This window comes from Artemia sp. Qi Xiang Cuo, chromosome 5 (assembly GCF_049724085.1).
Source record: "Artemia sp. Qi Xiang Cuo chromosome 5, ASM4972408v1, whole genome shotgun sequence".
NCBI classification, from domain to species: domain Eukaryota; kingdom Metazoa; phylum Arthropoda; class Branchiopoda; order Anostraca; family Artemiidae; genus Artemia; species Artemia sp. Qi Xiang Cuo.
This window is the reverse complement of record NC_142798.1, coordinates 33,928,325-33,940,851: the sequence shown is the minus strand read 5'-3', so window position 1 is coordinate 33,940,851 and position 12,527 is coordinate 33,928,325. Positions and strand designations below refer to the sequence as shown.

General features: G+C 36.0%; 1 protein-coding gene across 1 annotated transcript in view; it reads right to left on the bottom strand.

Moving 5' to 3' along the window:
• The window catches only part of LOC148952055 (uncharacterized), a 318,887-nt gene that overhangs the window by 69,329 nt on the left and 237,031 nt on the right, over positions 1-12,527 (bottom strand). The window contains exon 24 of the mRNA XM_089089125.1: positions 8,529-8,669. Coding sequence (XP_088945251.1) covers positions 8,529-8,669 — 141 coding nt within the window. The remainder of the gene's footprint in view (positions 1-8,528; positions 8,670-12,527) is intronic.

Below are 12,527 nucleotides of genomic sequence, written 5' to 3'. Positions count from 1 at the left end.
CGAAATCGCACCATTTTTTTTCGTGCACCTTGTTGTTTGACATGCAGTCAACAAACGGATACCTAAAACCGTTCTTAGTCGACTGGTTAGCACACTGGATTTGAAATCCCGAAAACAGGGGTTCGAGTCCTGGTATTGCTGGTCATATGGTTCGGAATGAGGGCCAAGGGCGTGACTCTGTAAGCTCAGCCAGAGCTGAACCAGCTCTAAATGGGTACCTGGAGAAATCTAGGGATAAAACACAGGAGGCGTAAGATAATTTGCCCCTAGCCATGCATTGTACTCCTGGCCAAAGAAAGTGAATCAGGAGATCGGTACCTTTGCAAGGCCATCATTGGTCAGCATGCCATTTTTTTGTTTTTTTGTTTAAAGTTCTTAGGCAATTCTCTTGGAAAACATTTAACAAATCTTCCTCGTCCTTTCGAAGAGCCCACATTTCAGAACCATACTTGACAGCTGTCATTGACACACTCGTCACTGTCACTGACCGCTGCTATGATGTTAGAACGAAGCTAACCCGTTGTTTTTTAAACAACCGTTAATACATCAAGAAAAAATTATTTACCATTAGAAATACAAGTTAAGTTACCCCGAGATACGTTTTTGACCTATCTCAACAAAGGAAAAAAAAATGGTAAACTTTACACGGCTATTAATAACCCGAAGCTTGTCAAATCGGCCTTCGAAGATGAAAACAACTAGAAATAAAAATTGAAACGTTAAAGCCAAATACTCTTTTGGAAATAAATTAAACTTTTTTTCATAGAAGTGCTAATCCTTTTTTTTTTGGGGAAATTTTTTAAACGCCATATAATACGCTACACTGCAATAACTTTTAAGAATGAAATGCTTACGATTTTAGATAAATATATGTTTTTCTTCAACAAAGTTTTTTTCTGATGGAAATAAAAAGAGAAGTTGAAACTAAAAAGCAAAAAAAGGAAATTATTGCTTTGCAGTTTGTGCAACGCATACCTGCAAAACTAGGTTAAATAGCTTACATCAATAGCCTAACAAGCTTAAATCAATCAATCAGATTAAACTGGCAAATGGTATTTCCCTATATCTGTTGAATTCTTAAAAACTACCGCTTTACTGAAAACCCAAAACCGCCACAACAAAACAGAATGAGGGACAGAAAAGGCCTTAAGTAGCCTGCAGAAAATAAAGGACTAATTTAAAAGACTCAATAGTCTTTCACAGGCCATGACGTCGTTAACTTTTAGAGCATAATTGTAGTTTTCTAAAAAACATCAAGCAATCTCAATTTTCTCGTTTTTCAGAAGTTCAGAAGTGCTAACTTTTCAGAATTCTGCAAATATAGGGAAGTATCACTAGTTAGTATATTTAAGCTAGTTTTGCAGATATATGCTGCATGAATTGCGAAGCAATCATTTTTGTTCGTTTTAAGTTTTGACTTTGCTCTTTACTTTGACTAGAAAAACATATTTTTAAATTAATTTTAGTTTTTATATATTCACAATAAACCTTAAAACAGAACTTTGAATAAATTAGATGATATTAAATTACAGAGATCAAAATGAGTTTTTGTTAAAACAGGCTATTAAATAAAGGTTTCACTCACCACATCTCTGAAACTTTCCCACAAAAACGTGCAATTTTGATATATAAAGAGTTAAAGGGGTATATTATCATCGCTATCTTAGGGGATTTGCAGATAAAAAAATTCAATTATCTATGAAATATTGTCTTATATTAAATATAAAGAGATTTTCAAATCTGAAGGACATTAATTATTTTTAGATGCATAATTCATAAGATTTATGGCATAATATTGTTATTGCAATTTTTCTGCCACGACGATGCAAAAAATTTTGAATTTCTTATAAGAAAGAATACTTTCTTTATTTTGCTTCTTGGACTTCAACATTTTAGGAGAATTGATCATTAAAATCGTATTATAGTGACAAATATAGAGTTAAAACGAAAAATTATCTAAATTCAGGAGAGGGGGCAGTGCGCCCTCCTGCCCGAAAATAACGGACCAGTGCTTGACGTCAAACCCCTGGCCAATCTATGCAGGCCTTGACGGGATGGGTAAGTAAAACCTTAATTTCAAAAGCTTCGCTTGGTTACACATTTCGACGCTTCAACGATGTCCCAGAGCCCCGCTATTGCCGGAGAAAAAAGGAGAACAAATAGACACATCAGGGTTTCAAGCTCTTTTCCAAAATTTCTGAAAATGTACTTTCAAAATTCAGTTTTACAGCTAGGATAAAAAATTAATAATATTTATCGTTATTCCCGAATAAGCTTTGAATTTGAGTTAAAACATTTTTCACGAGGCATTTTTTTTTCAAACTCGTTTTTTAATTTTGACGATTTTCAAGGAGGGTTTTAAGCCTCTTGTTGAGAATTTTGAGCCATGGAGATTTCAATGTTGCACTTATTAGTCTTTCACATTTAGCAGTCCACGTTTAGTCATCAATAATATTTCAGAAAATCCCATTTTCGGTACCATATGCCACTTTCCGATGGCGTTGTCAAGACATTTGTAAATATAGAGCTATGAGCATTAGTTTTCACAAGAATTTTTAGGCAGCTTTCTACGAATTTTCGTAGAAAATTCGTCGACACATCGACGTTTCAAGATCTTTTTCGAAAATTCCGAAAAACCATTTTCATAATTGGCTCGTACTATTTAAACATAAATAACAATTGTTATTCCAACACCAATTTAAATTATTTTTTGCATTAAGCAGTTTTTTCCTAAAAAGGCATCTTTTCAGTTTTCACTTACTAAGGGGGCTAGGAAAAGGAGTATAAAAGAGGGGGAGTTATAAACCATATAAATATTAGCTCTTAAGGAACTTTCAACGATGTCTCGGCGCCCCGCTAGTGCTCGGGAAATAAAAAAAGAAGACACATCGTCGTTTTAAGCTCTCCAAAATTTCTAATTGTTTAAGGTTTGCTAATATTAGATCCAAGTACGGATCCAAGTACATAGACAGGAGCCAAAATTATTAACATTTTTTTTTTTTGGGGGGGGGGGGCCGAATCAAACATAATTTGCAGAAAGGGGAACTTATTGGCGAAATACTGAAAAACCGCATAAGAGCATAGTACTCATTGCTGTAATATCCCTCGTAATTTTGTCCATTAACACGTGTACAATTAGTGACATAATTAGTGACAATACCGTTTTATCTTAGTAAATTACTGATGATGAATAGAATTAAATAGATTCAGGAGTCGTATTAAGATTGTAAACAAAGATGCATGATGGGCAAGGAATACAAATGGATAGATTAAGTGAAGTAAACATACTTTATAAAATGAATCTAAAAATACTAAAAAATGGAAAAATGCTAAAAAATGAGTATAATAAGTAAAAACCGCACAAGAGAATAGCATTCACAGTTCATGCTGAAATATCGCATTTAATTCTGTCTATTAATGCGTGTACAATCATAATTAGTGACAATAGCGTTGTATCTCATTAAATTACTGACACTGAAAAATTAAATGGTTTTAAGAATCAAGTTAAGGCAACAAAGAATCATGTTAAGGCAACGTAAACAAAGATGCATGATGAGCACGGAACACAAATGAATAGAATAAGTAAAGAAACGTAAATGGTATCCCATTAAAATCTGCCTGTGGGCCTGAATCTAGATTAATACTCCACCAATTTCTGAATTCAGACCCGTAGTTCGGTTGTTTTCTTAACAAATTAATTAAAAAAAATTTTCCACAAAATAAGTTTTTCAAAGAAAAGTAAAGAACTCCATTAAACAAAAAATGAGCAAAAATAAAATCTAATAATCTACCAAGCGTGAAACTACCATAAATCAGTACCAATAAATAAATAAAACCCAAAACGAACAGATATTACAATAAAAAAAGAGTAAAATTCAAAACCCGCAGGAACTTACATGAGTAGGGTTCAAAACCCACTATGCCTTCCCAAGGCCAGAAAATAATTTGCACTGTACTGAAACAAATACAAATGAATGTGCATTGTCAGTTTAATATACATTTACTGATATTTAGTATTCATAATCTTAATATTATTTGATTTATTAAAGTTATAAAAGTAATAAACATTTATATTTTTTTCAGTATCCCTTTTGAAATTTCTACAACAACTTTCTATATAAACCTTATATGCCCCCAGGGCACAAATTACAACCCTTGCACTGAAAGCTGGGGTTTTTATCCTAAAAAGCCTAATTTCCAGAACTTTCGACTACGTTGAACAAAATGGATATCTCAAAATTTTGATTGGATGTGTTTGGGGAAATGATGGGCGTGAGAGGGGGGTTAGTTGCCCATTTCAATAAAAGCCTTATCTACCCCCAGGGCATAACTTATAACCCTTGCCCTGAAGACTATGGGGAGAGTGTCCTGCTCAAAGGTATAATTTCTTTGAACTTTAAACTTCGTGGAACAAAATCGCTGTCAAATAGTGTTGATCGGATATATTTGGTGAGATGGTTGGCGTGGAAGCGGTGTTTATTGTCTTGCAATCCCTTTTGACTATTAAAAAGGGTACTCGCCATTTCAGTTTCCAATCGAATGAGTCATTTTTGAAGTTTCTACGACGATGCGTTCAGTAAAAGCCTTATATGCCCCCAGGGCATAACTTACAACCCTTGCACTGAGGGCTGTGGGCCATTGTCCTCCTCAAAAACATAATTTCTATCCAAACACTGGAAATCCACAACACTGAACAAAATGGATATCTAAAAATTTTGATTGGATGTATTTGGGGAAAAGGTGGGCGAAAGAGGGGGGCTAGTTGCCCTCAAATCACTTTCGACTATTAAAAAGGGCACTAGCCCTTTGAATTTCCTATAGAATGACCCTTTTTCAAGTTTTCATGAAAAAATTTCAATAAAAACTGTATATGTCCCCAGGGCATAACTTATAGGCCTTGCTCTTAAGACTGTGAGCGGAGTGTCCTGCTCAAAGGTATAATTTCCTGGACTTTAACCGCGTGGAACAAAATAGCTATTTCAAAATTTTGATTGGATGTGTTTGGGGAAATAGTGGGCGTGGAAGGGGTGTTAGTTGCCTTCCAATTACTTTTGATTCTCAAAAAGGGCAAAAGCCTTTTCAATTTCTAATCAAATGAGCCGTTTTTAAAGTTTCTACTATAACGCGTTCTATACTAACTTTAAAAATCCCAAGGGCATAACTTACAACGCTTTTCCTTAGGGCTGCGAGGAGGTTGTCATTCTCAAAGACATAACTTCCAGAACGTAAAACTATGTTGAAGAAAATGGCTATCTCAAAATTTTGATTGGGTGTTTTCGAGCGAATGATGGGCGTGGGGGGGGGGGGGCTGGTTGCCCTCGAATCACTTTCGACTATTAAAAGGGTACTAGCCCTTTGAATTTCCAATCGAATGTGCCGGTTTTGAAGTTTTTACGACAACGCTTTCTATAAAAATCCTATATGCCCACAGGGCATAAATTAAAACCCTTGCCCTGAGTGTTGTGGGGGAGTGTCATCCTCAAAAACATATTTTCTATCTTGAAATCAGCTATGCTGAACAAAATGACTATCACAAAATTTTGATTAGATGTGTTTGGAGTAATGATGGGAGTAGGGGGGGGGCTAGTTGTCCTCCAATCAAATGTGACTATTAAAAAGGGTCCTAGCCCTTTCAATTTCCAATTGAATGAGCCTGTTTTGAAGTTTCTAAACCTTATATTCCCCCAGGGCATAACTTAAAACCCCTGCCCTGAGGGTTGTGGGGGAGTGTCCTCCTCAAAAACATATTTTCTATCTAGAAATCAACTACGCTGAACAAAATGGCTATATCAAAATTATGATTGGATGCGTTTGGGGGAATGATGGGCGTGGGGGGGGGGACGGGCTAGTTGCCCTCCAATCACTCTCGACAATTAAAAAGGGTACTAGCTCGTTGAATTTCTAATCTAATGAGCCTGTTTTGAAGTTTCTACGACAACGCCTTCTATAAAAACCTTTAAGCCCCCAGGGCATTTCTTAAAACCCTTGCCCTGAGGGCTGTGGGGGAGTATCCTCCTCAAAAACATTTTTTCTATCTGGAAATCAACTACGCTGAACAAAATGGCTATCTCAAAATTTTTATTGGATGTGCTTGGGGGATTGATGGGCGTGGGGGGTGGGCTAATTGCCCTCCAATCACTTTCGACTATAAAAAAGGGCACTAGCCACTCCAATTTCCAATCGAATGAGCCCTTTTCGAATTTTCTACGACAACTCCTTCGACACGAAGTGCCCGGGTGGAGAAAAGACACATTGTGCCCACATTGTTCCCCAGGGCATAACTTACAACCCTTGTCCTGAGGGCTGTGAGGGGGTTGTCATCCTCAAAGACCTAATTTCCAAAACTTTAAACTACGTTGAACAAAATGGCTATCTAAAAATTTTTATTGGATGTTTTGCGGGAATGATCGGCGTGGGAGGGGCTAGTTGCCCTCCAATCAGTTTCAACTATTAAAAAGGACACTATCCCTTTGAATTTCCAATCGAATGTCACTGTTTTGAAGTTTCTAGGTTAATGCCTACTATAAAAACCTTATATGCCCCCAGGGCATAACTTAAAACCCTTGCCGTGAGGGTTGTGGGGGAGTGTCCTCCTCAAAAACATATTTCTATCTGAAAATCAACTACGCTGAACAAAATTACTATCTCAAAATTATGATTGGATGCGTTTGGGGGAATGATGGGCGTGGGGGGGAGGGGCTAGTTGCCCTCCAATTACTTTCGACTATTAAAAAGGGTACTAGCCCTTTGAATTTCCAACCAAATGAGCCTATTTTGAAGTTTTTACGAAAAAGCCCTCAATAAAAAACCTAATAAGCCCCCAGGGCAAAACATAAAACCCTTGCCCTGAGGGTTGTGGAGGAGTGTCTTTCTCAAAAACATATTTTCAATCTGGAAATCAACTACGCTGAACAAAATGGCTATCTCACAATTTTGATTGGATGTGTTTGCGGGAATGATGAGCGTGGGGGTGGGCTATTTGCCCTCCAATCACCTTCGACTATTAAAAAGGGCAGTAGCCACTCCAATTTCCAATCGAATGAGCCCTTTTCGAAGTTTCTACGACAACTCCTTCGACACGAAGTACCCGGGTGGAGAAAAAACACATTGTGCCCACATTGTTCCCAAAGGCATAACTTACAACCCTTGTCCTGAGGGCTGTGAGGAGGTTGTTATCCTCAAAGACCTAATTTCCAGAACTTAAAACTACGTTGAACAGAATGGATATCTCAAAATTTTTAATGGATGTGTTCGGGGGAATGATGGGCGTGGGGGGGGGCGCTAGGTGTCCTTTAACAACATTTGACTATTAAAAAGGGTAATATCCCTTTGAATTTCTCGATGAATGAGCCTGTTTTGACGTTTTAACGACAAGGCGTTATACTAAAACCTTTATGCCCCGAGGGCATAACTTAAAACCCTTGCCCTGAGGGTTAAGGGGGAGTGTCCTCCTCAAAAACATATTTTCTATCTGGAAATCAATTATGCTGAACAAAAAGGCTATCTCAAAATTTTTATTGGATGTGTTTGGGAGAATGATGGGCGTGGGGGGGGGGGGCTAGTTTCCCTCCAATCACTTCCGACTATTAAAAAGGGCACTAGCCCTTTGAACTTCCAACCGAATGAGCCGGTTTTGAAGTTTTTACGACAACGACTTCAATAAAAACCTTATATGCCCCCAGGGTATAACTTAAAACCCTTGTCCTGAGGGTTGGGGGGGAGTGCCCTCCTCAAAACATATTTTCTATCTGGAAATCAACTACATTGAACAAAATGGCTATCTCAAAATTTTGATTGGATGTATTTGGGGGAATGATGGGAGTGGGGGGGCTAGTCACCCTCGAATCACTTTCGACTATTAAAAAGGGTACTAGCCACTCCAATTTCCAATCGAATGAGCCCTTTTCGAAGTTTCTACGACAACTCCTTCGATACGAAGTGCCCGGGTGGAGAAAAAACACATTGTGCCCACATTGTTCTTTACTTAGGCAGCGCTAGCCCGCTGCCTATGATAAAACACCCACCCTCTAAAAATATCACCCAATAACCCACCTTTCTAACAATGATTGTGACTTAGATCCCGACTGCAGAGATTTTTAATAGCTCCAGCTCGTTTTAGCGGCATAAGTATGCCTACATATCAATTCTACTTATTTCTAATCTTATTTCCTTTCGTCTAGTCTTGGTAATTATTAATAATTACTAGCAACAAGAATTATACAATATTGCTATAATGCAAAAATCTATAGAGCATTTCATTGTTCTCTATCCACAGCACTATCGATAACCTGTTTCAATAAATTTTCATTTTTTTGCAAATTCATAAACTTTGGATGACGTTTAAAGATGATCAAATAGTTTTCTATCCTCAAAAGGTTAATCTGCAATTGTGCGTTCCGGAAAAAAGGACTGCATTGCATGATGTGTAAAAGAACAAAAAATTTAAATGAAAGAAAAAGGAAAAACTTGAACTATCATTAAGATATTAGAGTTGTTCAAAGGTTTTACTATGGCTGTAAGAAACTCACAGACTGATTCGATGATCGGTTTGGCGCTGGTAGTCTCCAGAAATCTCTGTCGGGAAAGAACGAGCTGTGGGGTGAAGATGAAGGAAGACAATAGCTTGAAGAATCGTCAGAATGTTGCCAAGATGATGTGGAAGCTGATCTCTGCGTAATAAATACCTGAATTAGAAGCCCATTGCTTTCACATAAACAGGTGTTCGTACAGTTTTGTTGACTTTACTACAATAATCTTTAATTCTAACGGAGTTAAGTTGAGAATCTTAAACTGTAAAATCGAAAAATATTCCAATGCAATTTTTTAATTTATTTTCAAAAAAGAAGCCGGATTTTCTAGGATCTACATCCTAATCATACAAATTTCTCTAAGCTTTCATTCTAATGGAATCTCCAATGTGGGATAAGAAACGCAAAAAATGCTGTACTATAAACAATTTGAAGAACTTGGCATAAAAAGTAAAAGTTACCTCCTAAAATTTTCCGAAACAATTAAACTTTAGTTTTAAACAGTCAAAGACTAAAAAAAAAAAAAAAAAAAAACTAGAGGTGATGGGAAAGCTTGATCATTTGTTTTCCGAATTAGCCATAGAGATTCTTTTAAGGACATGGGCTATTTCCAACTGATGCTCAACTAATTCGTTGCTCGCTGCAATTTTACGATTACTATAATTTTAATAAAATGATTTGATTAGAATCAAAAGTCGCAATATCTATTTTTGGAGTGACAGAAAGTTGCCAAAACAATTCAATTTTTTTATGGGTTTTGACATCAGTCCCAAATTTCAAAACCTGAACAATATAATCTTTAACACAGCATGTTTTGGATCTTGATTTCAGCGCCATTTTTCAATTATCCTCAGTGAGTGCCATGAATAGGATACTTTCAAAAACAATAAAGCAATATTGAGTGAACTTCTTGATAAAATTCCCAAAGCCAAATGAATCTACAATACAATTTTAGTTATCTATATCCCCCCATGGAACGTCAAGTTCAAGTTCAAATTTTTATTTTTAGCATTCACAAATGAATTAATAAAAAAAACAGCAGTTTCGCGCTGAAGAAAAACCCATGAGGGTTTGCAGTCACGCAAAAACCCACATAACTACTTACCTAATAATCAAATAATTAGATAAATCTACAAAACATAAAAATAACAAATCCAGTCTCTGTCACTCATCAATACTTACCTCCTCCACTCTGCTCTCAACCCACCTTTACCTCCCATAGCCATCCCAACTCACTCTACCACCCATAATAAAATTCAACAATCATAATCCCCCAAAAGCAATATTTTAATTTATTTTTAAACTGGGCCAAGTGTTCGCCACTCTAATGCTCACTGATAGCGCATTCATTACGGATGGATCTAGGTGTTTCATTGAAAATGAAGACTATGCACCATTACGTAAATAAGCGATTATCTTATCACTATGCCTAATTCCATAATTATGCAGGTCACTATTAACTTGGTAAAAACTCTTAAAAACATCGGGGGCTATTAATAAATTAAACACTAACACTGTAACTTGACATCCAGGACATACTTCCCCATTGTCCTAACAGTTTTATTTTTTAAAACTAGCTCTTTTCTATAGTTGCATAAGAAGTTACTGCCCCACAGGGGGCAACCGTAGGGGATCTACGGTTAAGCAGCGAATAATATATAGTTAGAAGTATCCTGTATAGGGGAAAGTGCTCCAGACGTCAAAGTATGTCGACCCCACGGGCTATTTTTGATGAAATAATGTCACTGTGACATTTCCATGTCAGTTGACAATCAAGTTAAAAAGCAAAGTAGTGAAGACGATCAGCTTGTTTAACTAGTTTACCACATAATCAATCCACAATTTAATTTTAGTTATGTTTGTCATTTAGTTCAATTAGCAACTACCAGTGCAAGCGGTAATTAAAGGGGAGAAACATCTTAAAATTCCGAAAGCAAAATCAATCCAGAATACCATTTTATTTATGTTTATCCCCTGAGCTAATTAGAAGCTAACAGTGTAAACGGTGATTCCAGACGAAATTATGACAAAATCCCACAGCAAAATCAACCCATAACACAATTTTAGTTGTATTCATCTGTTGAGTTAATTAGCAACTGCCCGTATAAATGGCAATTCCAGAAGAAATTATTATAAAATTCCCAAAGCAAAATCAACCCACAACTCAATTTTGGTTATGTTTGTCATTTAATTCAATTAGCAACTACCAGTGTAAACGATAATTAAGGGGGGAAAACATCATAAAATTCCCAAAGCAAAATCAATCCAGAATACCATTTTATTTATGTTTATCCCCTCAGCTAATTAGCAGCTAACGGTGTAAACGGTGATTCCAGAAGAACTTATGACAAAATCCCACAGCAAAATCAACCCATAACACAATTTTAGTTGTATTCATCTGTTGAGTTAATTAGCAACTGCCCGTATAAATGGCAATTCCAGAAGAAATTATTATAAAATTCCCAAAGCAAAATCAATCCAGAATACCATTTTATTTATGTTTATCCCTTGAGCTAATTAAAATCTAACAGTGTAAACGGTGATTCCAGACGAAATTATGACAAAATCCCACAGCAAAATCAACCCATAACACATTCTTAGTTGTATTCATCTGTTGAGTTAATTAGCAACTGCCCGTATAAATGGCAGTTCCAGAAGAAATCAATATAAAATTCCCAAAGCAAAATCAATCCAGAATTCAATTTGGGTTATGTTTGTCATTTAATTCAATTAGCAATTACCAGTGTAAACGATAATTAAGGGGGGAAAACATCATAAAATTCCCAAAGCAAGATCAATCCAGAACACCATTTTATTTATGTTTATCTCCTCAGCTAATTAGCAGCTAACAGTGTAAACGGTGATTCTAGAAGAAATTATGACAAAATCCCACAGCAAAATCAACCCATAACACAATTTTAGTTGTATTCATCTGTTGAGTTAATTAGCAACTGCCCGTATAAATGGCAATTCCAGAAGAAATTATTATAAAATTCCCAAAGCAAAATCAATCCAGAATACCATTTTATTTATGTTTATCCCCTCAGCTAATTAGCAGCTAACAGTGTAAACGGTGATTCCAGAAGAAATTACGACAAAATCCCACAGCAAAATCAACCCATAACACAATTTTAGTTGTATTCATCTGTTGAGTTAATTAGCAACTGCCCGTATAAATGGCAATTCCAGAAGAAATTATTATAAAATTCCCAAAGCAAAATCAATCCAGAATACCATTTTATTTATGTTTATCCCCTCAGCTAATTAGCAGCTAACAGTGTAAACGGTGATTCTAGAAGAAATTATGACAAAATCCCACAGCAAAATCAACCCATAACACAATCTTAGTTGTATTCATCTGTTGAGTTAATTAGCAACTGCCCGTATAAATGGCAGTTCCAGAAGAAATCAGTATAAAATTCCCAAAGCAAAATCAATCCACAATTCAATTTTGGTTATGTTTGTCATTTAATTCAATTAGCAATTACCAGTGCAAACGATAATTAAGGGGGGAAAACATCATAAAATTCCCAAAGCAAAATCAATCCAGAACACCATTTTATTTATGTTTATCCCCTCAGCTAATTAGCAGCTAACAGTGTAAACGGTGATTCTAGAAGAAATTATGACAAAATACCACAGCAAAATCAACCCATAACACAATCTTAGTTGTATTCATCTGTTGAGTTAATTAGCAACTGCCCGTATAAATGGCAGTTCCATAAGAAATCAATATAAAATTCCTAAAGCAAAATCAATCCCCAATTCAATTTTGGTTATGTTTGTCATTTAATTCAATTAGCAATTACCAGTGTAAACGATAATTAAGGGGGGAAAACATCATAAAATTCCCAAAGAAAAATCAACCCAGAACACCATTTTATTTATGTTTATCCCCTCAGCTAATTAGCAGCTAACAGCGTAAACGGTGATTCCAGAAGGAATTATGACAAAATCCCACAGCAAAATCAGCTCATAACACAATTTTAGTTGTATTCA